This window comes from Sesamum indicum, linkage group LG9, assembly GCF_026168435.1.
Source record: "Sesamum indicum cultivar Baizhima isolate 11 linkage group LG9, ASM2616843v1, whole genome shotgun sequence".
NCBI classification, from domain to species: Eukaryota; Viridiplantae; Streptophyta; class Magnoliopsida; order Lamiales; family Pedaliaceae; genus Sesamum; species Sesamum indicum.
In genome coordinates, this window is record NC_142665.1 from 20,457,913 (window position 1) to 20,476,125 (window position 18,213).

General features: G+C 38.1%; 2 protein-coding genes across 3 annotated transcripts; one reads left to right on the forward strand and one right to left on the reverse strand.

The window, feature by feature from the left end:
- Positions 1–680: 680 nt before the first annotated feature.
- On the forward strand, positions 681–9,047 carry LOC105177953 (membrane protein PM19L). 2 transcript variants are annotated; one of them, XM_011101265.3, is made up of 4 exons: positions 681–1,156; positions 7,405–7,582; positions 8,483–8,546; positions 8,627–9,047. In XM_011101265.3, the coding sequence occupies exons 1-4, from the start codon at positions 1,024–1,026 to the stop codon at positions 8,735–8,737; spliced, it is 486 nt and encodes a 161-aa protein (XP_011099567.1). In that variant the 5' UTR covers positions 681–1,023; the 3' UTR covers positions 8,738–9,047. The 2 variants fall into 2 exon arrangements, with proteins under 2 accessions (XP_011099567.1, XP_011099568.1); XM_011101266.3 differs by having other exon boundaries at positions 687–1,156; positions 8,498–8,546.
- A 231-nt stretch (positions 9,048–9,278) lies between these two features.
- On the reverse strand, positions 9,279–14,813 carry LOC105177952 (ultraviolet-B receptor UVR8). The gene is made up of 11 exons (XM_011101264.3): positions 14,525–14,813; positions 14,291–14,435; positions 14,009–14,119; positions 13,854–13,914; positions 13,507–13,625; positions 13,072–13,157; positions 12,722–12,923; positions 12,141–12,194; positions 11,063–11,173; positions 10,485–10,541; positions 9,279–9,748 (listed from the first exon to the last, which is right to left on the reverse strand). The coding sequence occupies exons 1-11, from the start codon at positions 14,551–14,553 to the stop codon at positions 9,539–9,541; spliced, it is 1,185 nt and encodes a 394-aa protein (XP_011099566.1). The 5' UTR covers positions 14,554–14,813; the 3' UTR covers positions 9,279–9,538.
- Positions 14,814–18,213: the final 3,400 nt, after the last annotated feature.

Sequence of the window (18,213 nt, forward strand, 5' to 3'; positions counted from 1 at the left end):
TTCTTTTTTAATATATTTTCATAACTTCCTTCTTACTTTTTAATATTTAATCTTATTAATATAATTTTAAAATAATAATTAGTTTTGAAAACTTTAAATTAAAAGTAAATTACAATGACCTCTCGTGAGCTTATAGTTACGAATGCTTCATTATTATTTAAAAAATTACAAGATACCCCTATGATATTTAATAAAATTATATAATGTTTGAATGAATGTTTGTAGTTGATAACTTTACCCTTACTATATTTTTATATCTTCTTTAAATTAAAAAAATTAAACAAAACAGACGACACAAATTTAGAAATTATAAAAAAAAAACACCTAAATATACAAATAAAAAATAAAAAAGAATAAAATTATAATATATAGTACACAAGATCATTTGGTCAATTCATTATGAATAATAAATGAAAATCTAACGAAAACCAATGAATTGAGTTAATTATTAAATAAAGTTAAAACTAAGATGTATTTATTATTTTTTCAAATAATAAATAAATATTTATAATTTTTATAAAATTTTAAAAAAATTGATTCTAGTTTACCCTAAAATTAATTATGCACAGATTTAGGTGTAACGCATGTACAAATTAGGAAATTCCAACCGAAACTGAATTTGACCTAACTTGAATCGGTGTAGAAAGAAAAAAAACCAATAATTAATGAGTGAACAAGGCTCAACCAAATAAGGCTGGGTTCTGAGGTGGATTGGAAACAGAGGAGATGGCGGTAAATTTCAAACAAGAGAGTGCTGAATGGTGATTGAGACTTGGTGAGCCCCCCAAAGCCAAAAGCAGAAGGCAGAAGCAGGGCGGCGGCAGCGGCGGCCAGACCACCGAAGCAACACCTGTAGGGTTAAGCCTTGTACAAGCAACCCACGTACACCATCATACTCACTCATCAGCCCCACACTATATCATCATCACTCCCATTATATATATATATATATATATATATGTATAGAGAGAGAGAGAGAGAGAGAGAGAGAGAGAGTGAAGAGAGTAGAATTGAAGTAATTGAATGGCGTATGGAAGAGGCGGAAGAAGGCTGATGGGGCCTCTGCTGGCGGTGAACTCAGTGGTATATATGATACTGCTGGGCCTAGCTGGATGGTCTCTGGACAAATACATCGACGGCCAGCAGAATCATCCGCGTACGTCTCTCTCTCTCTCTCCATTCAGCAAGTGTATTGTTTTTTCCCGGTGATGTTTTAGTTTCTGATATCTGGATTCTGGGTTCAACTCATTGGCATATGTAACAAACAGAAAGATTCACAAATAACTCAAGTAAAACTCAGAAATGGGGATGAGGAATTGAGCAGAGATGAAGATGAGAAAGAACAGAATTTTCATTGAAATTGATAAAAGATGTCCTTCCTTACAATACGTTTTCCCCTTTTTACAATCAACTCACTATGCTCAGACAAAAATGTAAGGAACAAAAAAAGCTGAAATCCATTAAAATTATAGCAGTCTGCAAAGCTGTGTTGTCCTTCCCCTTCTGCAATTGGTTCGTCGTCTCGCATGTCTGAAATCTTCCCAAAATGAGGACGACAGCAGCTGCACAACGGCTCACTCCTTCTCGGCCGTCCACGTGTCATTTGATTGCCCAAACAAGGAACAATCGATCACCTTGCAATCCCCAATCTTTGCCTCAGTATTGCGCCCTAATTGCTGTAAAACGACGTCGTTAGGGACGCTCGATTTAAAATCTGCCCCAATTGCCTTGGTGCCTTCAATCTGACGGCTCCCATCTCTTCCTTCCATCTGACGGTCTTCATTTAAAGTCGCGTTTCTTCCTTGAAACACGACATTTCTTCCTCCTTTTTTTGGTCCTTGTCCCCAAGGATCAAAACTGGGAAATTTGGCAGCGATCGCATGGTAATCCTCCCAGGTGGCTTGCTCGGGGGTGGAATGCGACCACTGGATTAATACCTGGGAGACAGCAACATTGTTTCTCGGCACCATCCTTCTTCCTAAGATTGCAATGGGATAAATCTTAAACACCTCGTCCTCAAGTTCCGGCAGGTTAACTGAAGGAAAATACCTGGAGCCAATCTTCTTTTTTAATAACGAAACATGAAAAACAGGGTGAATTTTGGACCCTGCTGGTAATTCAAGTCTATAAGCCACCTTCCCAATCCTTTCAATAATTCTGTAAGGGCCGAAATACTTAGCAGACAACTTCAGTTGTTTTCTTAGGGATACAGAGGTCTGCTTGTACGGCTGGAGTTTGAGGAATACTTCATCACCTACTTGGAACTCCCTTTCCGTTCTCTTCTTATCTGCGTACAGTTTCATTCTTTGCTGAGCGTGCTGTAAATTCTCCTTCAGCAATTGCAACACCTTGGTTCTCTCTTGCACAAGTTCAGCAACATCAGAATGGTGACTCTGCAAGTAAGGTCCTATGGGGAGCTGTTGAGGAGGATACCCATACAGAGCCTGAAAAGGAGTCGCCTTCAACCCCGTATGATAGTTTGTGTTGAACCAAAGCTCAGCTAAAGTGAGCCACTGAGCCCACTTCTTAGGTTTCTGCAGACACATGCACCTTAAGTAGCTTTCAAGGCATTGATTTATCCTTTCGGTTTGTCCATCAGTTTGTGGGTGGTATGCGGAGGACATATCTAGTGAGACACCTGACAGAGTAAATAATTCCTTCCAGAAATTGCTGGTGAAGACCTTGTCCCTATCAGAGATGATGCTGACAGGCAATCCATGGAGCTTATAAATGTTATCAAAGAATATCTTGGCAATGGAGGTAGCTGTGTAAGGGTGTTTCAGTGCTAGGAAGTGGGAGTACTTAGTTAACCGGTCCACCACCACTAGGATAGAATCCTTACCTTCAGAATTGGGCAATCCATCAATGAAATCCATGGAGATACATGACCATGCTTGCTCAGGTACAGGTAAGGGCTGCAACAATCCTGGATATGGATTGTTCTCATGTTTGGCCCGCTGACAAGTCTCACACCCTCTCACCCATTCTTGCACATCCACCTTCATGGTTGGCCAGTAGAACAAAGGCTTAAGCCTCTGGTAAGTACCCTGTATACCTGAATGACCACCCAAGGCAGAGTCATGCATTGCCTTGAGGACCTTCTCTCTAATTCCCCCATGGCTCCCTACACATATCCTTCCTTCCTTCTTCAGCACTCCATTTTCATAAGTGTAGTCTGGAAATGAAGTGATGTCAAGTACCTTGGACTGTATGATAGTCTGAAATAGGGTATTCCCTTCATAGCTTAATTGAACCTCCTGGATCCACAGTGGAATCTGAGTAGATATAGCCTGTGCTTGAGGCTCTTCTTCCTGATAAGTCACCCTGGATAGGGCATCTGCTGCCCTATTCTCCTTCCCCTTCTTGTAGTGAACTTCATAGCTGAGTCCAAGTAGCTTAGTTACCCCCTTTTGTTGCAACACTGAATCTATTCTCTGATCAAGAAGGTGTTTAAGACTCTTTTGATCAGTCTTTATGATGAAGTGGTTACCCAAAAGGTAATGTCTCCACCTTGTAACTGCTAAGAGAAGAGCCAGAAATTCCTTTTCATAAGTGGACAGCCCCATATTTTTGGGAGCCAATGCCTTGCTGAGGTAAGCTATGGGCCTCCCCTCTTGCATCAATACAGCCCCTATTCCCCTTCCACTGGCATCAGTTTCAACAATAAAGGTTTGAGAAAAATCAGGCATTGCTAGAACAGGAGCTGATACCATCAGTTCCTTGAGATGGTTGAAAGCTTTTTCAGCATCTGAATTCCATTCAAAAGAGTCTTTCTTCAGTAATGAAGTAAGAGGTTTGCTAATAGTTCCATACCCCTGGATGAATCTCCTGTAGTAACCAGTGAGTCCTAGAAACCCTCTTAATGCCTTCACATTTGTGGGTACAGGCCATTTGAGCATACATTCAATCTTCAATGGATCTGTAGCCACACCTTGATGTGAAATCACATGCCCCAGGTATTCTATCCTCTTCTGAGCAAATGAACATTTGCTCTTTTTTGCAAATAACTGATGTTTTCTGAGAAGATCTAGCACCTTTCTGAGATGTATCATATGCAATCCCCAGTCCTTGCTATAGATCAAAATATCATCAAAGAAAACTAACACAAACTTCCTCAAATAAGGTTCAAAAATAGTATTCATCAGAGATTGGAAAGTGGATGGGGCATTGCACAACCCAAAAGGCATGACAAGAAATTCATAGTGGCCATTATGAGTGATGAAGCTTGTCTTAGGAACATCTTCTTGCCTCATTCTGATCTGAAAGTAGCCAGACCTCAGATCAATTTTTGAAAAATAGGTAGCTCCATGTAATTCATCCAACAACTCATCAATAATGGGGATAGGAAAATTGTGTTTCACTGTCAGCTTGTTGAGGTACCTATAGTCAACACACATCCTCCAACCTCCATCTTTCTTCTTAACCAACAAGACAGGAGAGGCAAAAGAGCTCTGACTAGGTCTGATAATGCCACTGCTCAACATTTCCTTCACAATCTTTTCTATTTCAGTCTTCTGCCCATATGCATACCTGTAGGGGTGTTGTCTCTTAGGTATGGCCTCAGGCAGTAGCTCAATTCGGTGTTCAATTTCTCTCTCAGGGGGAAGAGAGTGAGGTTCCCTGAAAATGTCTTCAAATTCCTGCAAAACCTCTTGCACCCTTGCATTGCCTACACTTTCAGTTGAGGTGTTGTAACTCAATAACAACTCTCCTTGAGCTTCAGGGCTTCTTCCTCTAACAAGCTTTGATAAGGAATGAGTGGTTACTGTCTTGTTCCTTGCTTTTCCACCAAGAGCCTTAAGAACCACCTTGCTGGAATTTTGATTAAGGGTCACTCTCCCCTGGTGGAAGTCAAGTTCAATTGGATTGTGTGATCCTAGCCAATCACAGCCTAAGATTAGATCATATCCTCCCAACTTGATCAACCTAACTGGATGTGTAAACCGGTGTCCTTGGATTTCCCAACTGAATCTGTGACAAGTCAGCTGACTAGTGAGTTTGCTGCCATCTGCTACTCTCACCATCATGGGGTATGTCTTCTCCAGTTTGCACCCTAATAGGCTGGCCACCTTTTCATCAAGGAAGCAGTGAGTGCTCCCACTGTCAATGAGGATGAGGATCTCCTTTTCTTCCACAACTCCTTCAAGCCTTAAGGTCCTGTAATGGAAGTCTCCTTTCATGGCATGTAAGGATACAGAGATATCTCCCTCCTTTTCCCTCTCTGCCTCAGTGGTATGTTTTCCTTGCTCTTCTTCCTCACTGTCCTTAGCCTCCTCATCCTCCAGTAGCATGTACACTTGCCTATATTTACACCTATGTCCAGGGACATAGGGTTCATCACATCTGTAACAGAGGTTTTTCTCCCTCTTAGCTCTTACTTCAGCTTCAGTTAAGTATCTGGAGGGTGGAGCTGGTGATTTCTGTGGTAGGTTTCTGTTTGGGGGTCTGAAAGGTGGTTTAGGTGGTATACTCCTGGTAGGGTGGTGAGCCTTTTTGATAATGGCATTGACTGTTTGCTCTTGGTTTCTTGCAAGGTTAATGGCTTGGTATAATGAAGTAGGTTCACAGTCAGTAACATATAACTTCACTTCATCTTTGAGTCCACTAATGAATTTCATCATAAAGAAGTCCTCATTTAGTCCCCTGTTAAAGACAACCATTTGATCCTTCAGCTCTTCAAACTTTTCAAGATAAGCATCCACAGTGGTCTCATGGTGCAATCTATTGAATTCGGTTGTCACCTTGGCATTATTAAGGGCTTCAAATCTTCCCAGCACATTGGCTACAAACTCCTCCCATGACTTGAACTCCTTCTTCTCCACATACCCTTGGTACCACAGTTCAGCCTTACCTTGCATGTAGATGGAAGCCATTGACACTCTTTGATCTTCAGGTATTGGTATGAGTTGAAAGTACCTGGAACATCTTCTTATCCATCCCCTTGCATTTTCCCATCAAAATGAGGGAACTCCAACCTGTTCAAGACATTGTGTGTTCCAGAATTTTGGTTCCCACTAACTTCAAGCCTGGAACTGCTTCCTCCTTCTTGCCTGGGTGCATTATATGGTGTAACCCTGAAGTTGGATCCCTTCTCCACCGTGGCTGTTAGCCCTTCTCCCAGTATTGATTTGTTCTTGTTGTACTGTTGCATCTGATCAGCCATGCTTTGCAGTTGTTGCTGCAAGCTAGCCATGTTATGCTCTAGATTGAGCATTGAGGCTTGGAGGCCTTCCTGTACCTCTAGCATTTGGTCCATCCTCCCGTGAAGCTCATCAACACTGGCTTCTCTCTTTGCCCTTTCATCTAAGAACATAAGGTCTGCTTTTTTTTGAGCTTCCTGCAGTTCCTTTAAGCGTGTTCCATCAGCCATTACTTAACGTTGTATTACTTTATGGTCCGAGGAAAGTCTGGCTCTGAGGCCAATTTGTAACAAACAGAAAGATTCACAAATAACTCAAGTAAAACTCAGAAATGGGGATGAGGAATTGAGCAGAGATGAAGATGAGAAAGAACAGAATTTTCATTGAAATTGATAAAAGATGTCCTTCCTTACAATACGTTTTCCCCTTTTTACAATCAACTCACTATGCTCAGACAAAAATGTAAGGAACAAAAAAAGCTGAAATCCATTAAAATTATAGCAGTCTGCAAAGCTGTGTTGTCCTTCCCCTTCTGCAATTGGTTCGTCGTCTCGCATGTCTGAAATCTTCCCAAAATGAGGACGACAGCAGCTGCACAACGGCTCACTCCTTCTCGGCCGTCCACGTGTCATTTGATTGCCCAAACAAGGAACAATCGATCACCTTGCAATCCCCAATCTTTGCCTCAGTATTGCGCCCTAATTGCTGTAAAACGACGTCGTTAGGGACGCTCGATTTAAAATCTGCCCCAATTGCCTTGGTGCCTTCAATCTGACGGCTCCCATCTCTTCCTTCCATCTGACGGTCTTCATTTAAAGTCGCGTTTCTTCCTTGAAACACGACAGCATAAAGCGGAAACAAAAAGCAGATGAAAGGAGGGAAACAAGGATGAAAAATACCCGCATGAGTGCAATAGTAAAATTCTAATTCAAATTGTGTTTCGTCAAATTCGAATTATTGCATCATAAATCTATATACTTAGTATATAATTTGAGGAAAAAACAATAATTAATTACATGAAGAATACAGTACAATTATAATGGGATTAGTTGGGTATGATTACATTTGGTTCATGTAAGGTTTTTCTCCGGACGACTGACCATATGAGAATGTTATGAGATCACAAAGGTTGTAATTGTTTCTAATAATTTCAGATACTGCAAAATGTGTTTCCCCATTGCCATTTGATAAAAGATTCAATATGTTGTTATTATTCACAACATCATGCAGTTGGTTTGGTTGTGATGGTCTCTTTTAAAACCAGATCTGGGCGGAAACCCTTCGACGATATTCCTGCTCGTATATGCATTGATTGCGGGAGTGATAGGCGCGTGCTCTGTGTTTCTGGGGTTTGCGCATCTTCGCGTGTGGAACAATGTAAGTCTTGCTAGTGCTGCTACTTCAGCAACTATTGCTGTGGCGGTAACTGCGCTTGCTTTCGGGTACTACTCCTCATTTCAAGCTCTTGTTTCAGTTTGTGGGTCACTCTCATTTTGTTCCCTTTAAACAAATTTCAATGAATTTCCGTATATTAGCAAAAATAAGATATTAAATGAAAATTCATATTTAACCCGATTGATTTACTATTAATTTATTGTAGGTCAAATAATTTTTTTTACCAACTATTCTTATACATTGTGAAGAAGTATATCTTCACTAGTTAAGGGTAGTTCGGTTAGAATAGATTCGTTTGATATACAATAAGTCAAAGGTAAAGATATCTTTACCTCAACTTTTTTGCTACTATTAGCAAATTTGGTGAAATTTAACTTATGGAGGGATCCATTTATTAGACGAAAAAAAAAAAAAATGGAAGTACTAAATGTAAATTGCTCAACCATACGCCAATCATCAGAGGAGGACGATGTAATGGGTTGGCTTCACTTTTTCTTCATCTCCCACAATTGTGTTTTTGGTATCAAATACTTGAATTATTTCACCTCATGTATTTAGTAAATACTTTTAGTAGCTGGTAAACTAAAAAAAGTAAAGGATTAGCCAGTAAAACATCTCTCCTAAGGCCTAAGCATTGTACACACCTTATGTTTTTTTGGAGAGGGTACAAACTACAAACCTTATTGTGAGAACATGAAAAACTGGCTTTCATATATAACACATGTTTAGGTGTAAAGTTGCTTATGTATTGGGGTTAATTACATTAGCTTCCCCTAATTTAATGTAATTTCAGAAAGAAAGAAATATGATTGGAAACATTACGAATTTGGAAGTTGTTTTACTAGTTTCAAAAGAGGAAAGTGTATCATGAGTAATTATACTGAACTCACTGAGGAGGTCGTTGTGATTATTGATTATACACAGACCTCACCATTAATCTTCTTTAGTTCTATGGGATACAGGCTTGTCTGCAAGCAGATTACAATGGGAGGGCATAGGGGAAAACGATTGGTAAGGTGTTGCTATGACATGTTTCAAAATGTGTTAGATTTGTGAATAGTGCGTAATCTGAACCATCATGTAAATTGCAGCAAACACTAGAAGCGTTTATCGCTATATCTGGAGTGAGCCAGCTGCTATACCTGCTGCTGCTGCATGCTGGCATTTTTAGCAGCAGATATGGACCAGCTTACAACGGCTAGCGTAAATCCAGCATATGGCACAACACTATCAGGATGTGCTATCACAAAGACTGGAGAAGGAAGTTAGACTATAGTTTCTGCCTGGATACTTTGTTTTGTGGCTCAAACTCAAAAGGCATACACTGGATATATTTGCAGAGAAGTCGACACTTACGTGTATTTATTACAAAAAAAAAAACATGTGATGCCATTAAAATGATGTAAAGGGATTTCACTTCTTGTAAGGTCAAGAAATACTGATTCTATTTTGGCTTTGAAATGCCATTGGAGAAGTTTGGATGACTAATACAATGAGTTCTCGTTTCCTGAATGCTGTGTGCAGGCAGGCAATTCTGTTGACTTGAGCCTCAAGTATGATGATATAGCAATTCAATTCAACTCACAATGATGCTAGACTAGCAGTCTGATTAGGATTTTATGCCAAATACCTCAAATGTATCTCTACCTAACAGTCTGACCACCAATGATGCATCAAATGAGATGAGCGTATTTGTACTGTAGCAAGACAAAGTTTAGTGGGAAGAACAAAAAAATGCCAGCCTTTCAGACATAGAGGAGCAGCAAATGCCATATTTAATCTACTTTAATATTTTAACATCCAGTTCACAGATAGTAATACGCTAAGTTACAAGAGCATCAAATGCCTGCAAGACACATGCCCGAAACTTACTTCATAATGTAACATTACCCAAATCTTACCTTGGTGCATATTTTTCTCACCTCAGTGCTATTTCCTTTCTTTACCCAGAGTTGCAATTGCAGAAAGCAGAACTATTAGGATCCTTGTAGATCTACAAAGCTTCAGTGCAGCTGCTCGGGTTCATGATCACGCCATTCTACAATTGCCAATGTATGGCGACCTCCACAAGCAACAAGTTTTGCGCACCATCGGCCTTCAGCATTGGCCCCGTTCAAATCCTTGGGTGGTGGAATGTTTATGGGTACTTCTGCTGGATGACCAGTAGTCACCTTTCTTCCATATCCCAAACGTCCGTGATCTCCCCGCCCGAACTGCCATTAACAGGAAAAACAGTAAATGTGTAAATATTTAGAGAACTGGAGAAACATGAAAATCTGTGGGCAATATCTTCAGTAATTCATTGGAGGAAAAAGAAAATTTTGATCTTTCCACAATTCCTCAAAAGAGTTTCAAAATTACTAGGACAATAAAAAACATAACATACAAATGAATTTCATTAGAACGGGAGGTGTCATAAAATTGGTAAAAACTGGAAACCTACTATCGTGCTTACTGTTGGAAGATTGATTGATGGTTTCTGGAGTGTACGCTTCTGCTTCATTCATTAAACGCTAAGATGGAAACTAACCAACATAAGGCCCAAACCCCCAGAATACTTGCTAGCTAGACAATTTCAGTCCCCCTCAAGCCAGTAATTTATTGCCCTTGAGGATCATAAGGGAGGTGAATAGTCCAAAGAAGTAAAAAGGAATAGAATTTAGCTTAGGAAACAATTAAACAAGATAGGCTCTTTAATCATTTCTTCATTTTAGATGGACAACTCTAACCTGTCTATCTTAGACACAAGGTTAATGATAGATAACATCCATTCATGCTTCTATGAATAATAGTTTCACTTGGTTTTATAATGTAAATGCCAATGGTCGATAGAGTGATTTAGGAAGAATGTAATGCATTTCTTTAAATAATATATATGATTAGCAAAGACCCGTATTTTCTTATAGTTTAATTTTATGGGATCAACTGAAAGAATGTGAAAGCACACACCGAATACATGCGGCCATCTCGTGTTAATGCAACAGAGTGAGTGCCTCCACAAGAAACCTGCATAAGAACAAGAACCAACTATTACTGGATTTCTCTAAGAAGCACATAGAAGTTTAAAAAATACATGTTCTGTCAGATTTCCAGAAACCCCTAATTGCCCATCACATCAAAATTGTGAAAAAGGAAAATGGAAACAGAGAGCACGAAAGAAAACAAATGGAGCAATAGCAAAATCATTCAGATAAACAGTGATCGTTAAATCATTTCAGAAGAATTTTCAGCTACTAAAAGTAAGTAATGTTGCAATGCTTCAGCGATATAGTAACTGGAAACATGTGGAAGAAATTTCCACTTTTTTTCATAGCACATTGAAAGATAGCAAAATCCAGAACTTTGTTGATTCACATGAAAAACTCTTGAGAGGTGGGACGCATATTGAGAGAAAGTGGAGTTCGTGTCAATTTGATTTCCCAATATTAATCAACTCAAACATGCTACACCAATGAAATATGATAAAAGGTTTATCAGATGGTCATTAATTAAAGGATACTTCTGTAAGGATAAGGAAATAAGGGGACCTGAACAATGTCCTCGCCTACAAGAAGTTGAACCCTTTGAGGAACCATTTTGCTGCTCTTGTCATCTCCGAAACCAAGCCTCCCATGTTCCCCTCTGCCCCAGCCATACACCTAACATAAGAAACCAGTACAACTCACATTTAACATCAATGCCATCCAAGGTCTATTAGCATGGGTTCTAAAATATTCATAAAAGACGTCTTCTGGGGATACAGACTCTAATATGAGACACCAATGGAACAAGCAAGAAAAGAGTATCATAATAGTTCGAGAAACAATATAAACTGAAACTGAAGGGGACATGACCCAGTCGTCACACCAAAGGTAGAGGTGTGGCCTTCCATATCCCTAAGATTTTCTACTTTCTTGTCCTTCCATTTCATAAATGGAAGAGAAAAGACAATATACCAGAAGGGAGGAAAGGGGCATCTACAGGAAAGTGCTTGACCTATTGGAGATTGCACAAATTAAACTCCACCAAATATAACCGAAGCAGTTCAAGCTCCACCAACATGAGTACTCAAAAATTCAACAATGACATAATCAAGGCTCTACTTGTCCCCAGCTGATAATATTTTCCGCCAAATTTTTCTGTAAATTATTGTATCCCATAACTTCCACTGTTCATTCTTGGGGTTTATTTGATGCCATCAAAACTGTTTCACTGGGAAGCAAGTGGTGGGATTGAGGAGGCAATAACGTCACAGTTCGCACATAAATGTGTGATGATGTATCTAGTAAATAGTTTGGAATTTAGATTACAATATTTCCAGAATTTAGATATCCAAAACAGCGAAAAGCTCAAGCAACTGTAAAATCTGGTGAAACTCACAGAGGCCTCAGAGAAAATTCTCAGATATCATATCAAGTAAACAGATTAGCTGAAATGTTTGAAATGAAGGTGATGTAAACATCTCAGCCACCAACCCAACATTATGCAACAGACAAGGGACAAAATAGCCAGTATTTGGCTTTGGAACTCATCAAGAACATGGTAACTACTGTTCTGTAATGAAAAAGCATAACTTTATATTCACTTGAGAAATGCAGAGTAAAAGAATAGAAACTTATAAAACACCTCTCCATCATCCGTCAATGCAGTTGAGTGCCATCCTCCTGCAGCAATATCAACCTGCACATTGATGCAGAGCCTTTTATTTCAAGGTTGAAGAAAACAAATAAAATTTCTTCTTTTATTTTCGAGGAAATTCAAAAAATTATCTGCAGATCATTCACTTTGGTCGTTAAATGCTTCATCAACTTGTTGAACCATGACAAGTAAATCACTTTCCTCTCTTGTTAGAGGAGCTCAATTGCGATTTTTGCCATCTATCATCGTTCATGCATTTATTCTTGGTATTACATCTCCGATAGTATTAAGATGCCTTTCAGTTACATTTCTTTACAATAGAACTTCTTCATTCTTATCTTTTCTTGGTCACTTCCACCATAGTAGTTCAGGCTTAACATTATGAGAGATAGATGCCTATCAAAAGTTTTACAAATGTTATCCAACCAAAATAAATAAAGGATTAATACTGGACAGAGATAGATGGAATTCATATTTTGTTGGCAGCAGATGATTAATATGGTCACAAAACGCCATCAGAAAAGAAAAACAAGGCTTCGAGAGGATATGTCAAGAAGGGCAATACAAACCAAGTTAAGATCAGAGAGTCCCTGGACGGCAATAGGTTGTGATCTAGGCTGGGTATCACCAGTTCCAAGCTGGCCGTACTCATTATTGCCCCATGCCATTAAAGTTCCATCATCAAGAAGGGCCAGGTTGTGAAAAGCTCCGACTGCAATCACCTTTACGCTATCTAGACCTTGTACTCGAACTGGGGTGGATATTTGTTTTCTACAATGAAATAAGCAAATGTGTACAATATCTAAGCAACAGGTTCTAGACAAAGACTGATTGATCATGAAGCAAGGATGATTTAACGAAGGGAGAAGAAAGCTCAAAACAAAAACAATGTCCCAGACTTCAGTTCACAGGAACATACATGTCTCCGGGAGGCCATGGTTGACCCCATGTCCATACATGTCCTTCCCGTGTTAGAACTACTGAATGAGTACCACCAGCAGCCACCTATAGCATGAGAGAGTTAGATATGTTAAAAGTGAATCTAAAAGTTGGCAAGCCGCTGCTTGATATTAGTGCATATGCATTACAAAATCAAAAGGGCCAGAGAAACTTATGGAATGATGCTCCTTCCTGGTCAATAAGGAGCTCTAATCCCTAATGCTATGAAGTCAATAGAAGGATCAAGAACTCCCTATAGAAAAGATCATTAAAGACAAGACAACCTGTTCATGTTCCAGCCCTAAACTTTTTATCAAATTTATAAAACCCAACCCCGGAGTTGAAGATGCATAAATACTTTTTCTCATTTAATACTAATAATAAAAACACCCTTATATAAGTTGTGTCGAATCACCTGACGAACTGAAAGTTTCGGCACACATCTCTGTGGAATGACAATATCTCTTCTAACAGGTCTGCCTGTATCATCTTTACGCTCAGGTTCTTCACCACACTGCCCATACTCATTACCACCTGCACTACCATAACCTCATCCTTCAGAAATATAATAACCCCCTTACACCATCATGTTGAATTTTGAACCACATTGTACCGAAACGACCAAAGTCAAGTCCAAGATTTCCATTAATCATTTAGAAGGTGCAGTGAGATTAACATTCTATTTCATAGAGTACTTTATTTTTCTAATTTGTTTTCCTCCCCAAACAAAGTTAAATAGATTTGCAAACAAAGTAGACGTACCCCACGCGTAAGCTCGGCCTTGATCATCAACTGCCAAGCAATGCCAACCACCAATGGCAGCCTGAGATAGAAAACCAAACTGTTAAACATGGCAACAACAGTGCTCATTCTCTTATCTTCTACTGTAGTCCAAAGTTCAAAATTAACATAAATACCTGGACAATTTTGACACTGGAAAGAGCCTTAACTTGACTGGGAACATTTTCAGTTTTGGTTTCCGGTGGGTGCCCAAGTGTCCCTCTTTGGTTCCACCCCCAAGTGAACAGCTAAATTTCACAGAAACATAATCAAATACAACGAAACCCCCCAAAACTCAACAAAATAAGAACAACAACACAGTAATAATAATTACTCAAAACCCATCAAATATATGAGCGAGAAGCATAGAAAATAGTAAGAAAAATACAGAAAAAGGTCAAAAAGGCTCGAAAAAAAACCTTTCCGTTTTCACAAATGGCAAGGGAATTGCGGCTGCCAGCAACGACAGAGCAGACCTTCTCGGAGCGAAGGGCAGTGACGGTGCAAACCCATTCTTTCTCCTCGTTAGTCCCGATTCCTAACTGCCCGTCTTCTCCCGAACCCCTGAAAAACAGTGAAGCAAACAGTAATGACAGAATAAAAACAGAGAACTGCAGTGTGTGTGATGAGTGTGCGGGAGCGGCGAACCGGACCATGCAATAACGGCGGTTTTGGAGGCCATAACAGTAAAGGAATGACGCTGCCACTCTGCTGCTAGTGCAAGTTTATACTTATTCACTCACTAAAAACGTGGAGATATATACACATGTACTAGTGTTTGATAGGTGGAGATAAAGATGGGATTTTTTTCCTTAGTTTAGGCAGTGGTATCAAAGTTGAAGCAATAGTGCGAATCTGATTCGAAAATGCATCACACGCCTGTGTATACTGCTAGTTCTTGGAGCATTAGGTATTAATCAAGCGCAGAGTGTTTTCTTCTTTATAGTTCTGGACTGGGCTTTGGAAGCCTTTGAGTGCCAATTAGTTGATATACATTTACATCAGTTTAAAACCAACATTCATTCGTACTTTAGTGGCTACAGAAGTCTCATAAGTTTGAAATTACTCTACAGAAGGGAGTCTTTATTATGTAATTTATTGTATATATTTTTTAAAAAGTAAACCAAAAAAAAAGTTGTAAATTTTGAATTAAATTATCATTGAGTATCTAATGTGGTGAATTTCTGGTGTTCCCTTTTTTTTCTCTAGAACATTTATTAAATGGATTTGAGCCCACGTCATCTTTTTGTGTAATTCGAGAATAACCTAATTTGAGTTGATTGGTGATATTTTAATTTATAATTAATTAAATTATTTTATTTTTTATGTTTTACTTATATGCATATTGTAAAAATAATTTAGGTGTACTAGCACGTCCTTTTTTCTTTGTACATGAATTACCAACTAGGTATGGGGATAGAACAAGCAGTCGAACTGAGTTTTCGCATGGTGCTAGTTTCTTTTCCGCTGGAGCTCATTGTGGATGTCGATATTCTCTTATGTGTGTTGGTTGTTTGCATCAAATTGAGTTTTTTCTGACTATTGTCCGATGTAGATTCGTTGTGAGGAAGGATCATGAAGTTCATATGCAAGGTTTCTTAAGGAACATTTCTTTCCTTGCCGTGTGTTTTTAAGGTAGGATTGTTCAGGTGTTAAGTGTCGATTTGTACAAAAACTGATTTTGCGTATAAAGTTTGTGGGTTTTGGTGATTGTTGAAAATAAAATCCAAGGAAATGTTTTGTAAAACAAGAATCACAATTTAAATCAAATCAAATTTTACAATTTCGTAAAATTAAATAGTTCGCAAAGCAATAAATAGTTTGGAACAAAATATAATTAGATACGTTGCTTACATAAATGAAAATGCAAACTTATTAGATAAGTATTGTATTATAATAATTCTTGTTTAACCGAATCACAAATTTAAAATCTGTTTGCCTTTAAAGAACTAAATGTCCCATTCCAAGTTGTGCACTAGGTACAACGTCACTTCTAGTCTTCTACTAAGATAAGATGCTACTTGAATTTCAACTTCTGCACTTTGCTGAAACTCACGTCAAACAACACTCAATCGTTAGAATACTCAAGCAAAACCAGAATTGAAAGATAGGGAGAGAGAGCTTTTGTTGTGATGTTGTGTTTATGTTTGCATGTTTTGAAGGTAAGAAATTAGCTCTATATAAGGCTCAAGGACGCCGCAACATTAAACAACAGTAATGTTGTGACTAGTAACTGCCAGAAATATTTGTAACATTTCTGTGATTACAAATGTGTAATCAAGAGCGATCGGATATTTCGGCAATCCCATTCGAAGTAGGACTTTTACTTTACTAGCAATTTACAATGCCTTCCAGAATTACAGAGGATAAACTCTAGATACAAAGTACAGTCTAAATTTAAGTGCTCAGATATACCCTACAACTTGTTAATATCACATTAAACCTTCTTCATGGGATCTCAATTTAGAAGGTTGGGTTGCTATCATAAATACATCGCTATTGAATTTTCAGTCTGATTCCCAATCTGATTTTTGCACTACTGACAAATCAAGTCCTTTCGTCAAAAGACCAGCCACATTGTTTGTTTTTCCCACAAAATCAATAGAGATTACTCTGTCTGACACCACTCCTTTATAGACTTAAATCTAACTTAGATGTATCTTTTGGTTGAACTGACGACTCATTATTTTTGTAATTGTAGTTTGACTATCATATGCACTGCAATAGGCGGAAGATGTTGGTTTACATTGGAAAGTTGTACCAACAACTCATACAAACTCTGCCTCTATCCTTGTCGTGTCCAAGACATACAACTCGTTACCAAAGTAGACCGCGTTACCAAAGCATGTCATGTCCAGGAGACAATGCCCCACCTAAGTTAAATATATATCATGTACACCCATTGCTATTCGAGTTTTGAACTATCTAGCTAGTATCACTATATCCCTCATAAACAGTAGGGACCTGTCATAATATATGGCTAGTGATGTTGTGCCATTAAGTACCTAAGTATCCTATTCAAAACTCCTCAATGGGTTATATCAAGGCAACTAGTGTATTTTTTAGACAAAACCGATACATATGGTGTCTAATCATTTGCTAAATACTGCAAACTCCCAATGATTGCAAATACCTTACTTGAGAAACCAATACACCACTTTCATTTTTGAAAAGAGCCTCCGAAGGATCATAAGGCTTCTTTGCAATTCTACTAGCAAAATTTCTCAATAATCTTCTCAACATAATGAGATTAGGAAATTGCTATACCATCAGTTGACCGAATCACTTGATGCAAGAATTACATTTGCCTCATACATAGCCTTCATCTCGAACTAGTCTTTCAAGAATGACTTGATTTCGATTATTAGCTCTAAGTTAGACCCTAATAACAAAATGTCATTTACATACAGGCATAGAATTGACAATTATCTACTTTGACTTTACAATAAATACACTTGTCACTCTTATTAACACTAAAGCTAAACGACAGAATAGTTTTATCAAACTTCTAATGCCATTATTTGAGAGCTTGTTCTAATCCATAAAGTGACTTAAGATATTTACAAACTTTTCTCTGGTTCCATGAATTACAAATCCCTCATATTGATCCATGTGTATTTCCTCCTTGACTTCATCATATAGAAACATAATTTTAACATTAATTTGATAAATTGAAAGTTATACACCGAAGGAAGTGTAATAATTATCCGAATAGTAGTCAATCAAACTACTAAAAAAAAAAGTATGGAAATAATATATTTCCATGTCCCATTAAAAACTACGGAATCCATCTCATTTTTATCAGTACCTTCAAACTCTATACATGGATATCACTTCAAACAAGTCGAAACTTGAGCTCAATATAAAAATTTCTTTTTCCAAAGAAATTCCTATGTGTGACATATTTTGATTCTTACGGCCTCAACTCCATATATTATTAACAAAGTTCATCTACATCCCTCATTTTTTCAATGGCCCAAAAACACATGCAATCCAATAATCTATAGATTAACCTTATAATTAAGGTCCACCTTATTAGATTAATTTATATTTCGAATTAATATTTTACAATGCTAATTTATATCCAGGCGGATCTTGGAAAGTATCATATGACTCTTACAATTTGATGTGTCATATAAAATCATCTCCTCTAATGGGGAAAATAAGATAAAAACAATTTATTAGAAATGGTAAGAGTATAATTTTGAATATAACATGAAGCCATAGTGATGACTATTCAGTGTGACAAGTCCATTTAACACTCTTCAGTATTGCCGCTATTCCACTATTCGACTTTTCAAGGCATAATCCAATTTTTTGGGCAAATACTAGAGAAAATCCA

What these genes read in the sequence shown, in the direction of transcription:
- LOC105177953 (XM_011101265.3), top strand. Translation starts at nt 1,024, where the DNA reads ATGGCGTATGGAAGAGGCGGAAGAAGGCTGATGGGGCCTCTGCTGGCG. An exon ending in CGGCCAGCAGAATCATCCGC is followed by an intron (nt 1,157 to 7,404) that starts GTACGTCTCTCT and finishes TTTTAAAACCAG; the next exon opens with ATCTGGGCGGAAACCCTTCG. An exon ending in GGCATAGGGGAAAACGATTG is followed by an intron (nt 8,547 to 8,626) that starts GTAAGGTGTTGC and finishes TGTAAATTGCAG; the next exon opens with CAAACACTAGAAGCGTTTAT.
- LOC105177952 (XM_011101264.3), bottom strand. Translation starts at nt 14,553, where the DNA reads ATGGCCTCCAAAACCGCCGTTATTGCATG. An exon ending in CGAAACTTTCAGTTCGTCAG is followed by an intron (nt 13,158 to 13,506) that starts GTGATTCGACAC and finishes CTCATGCTATAG; the next exon opens with GTGGCTGCTGGTGGTACTCA. An exon ending in GAGATGGCCGCATGTATTCG is followed by an intron (nt 9,749 to 10,484) that starts GTGTGTGCTTTC and finishes TGTTAATGGCAG; the next exon opens with TTCGGGCGGGGAGATCACGG.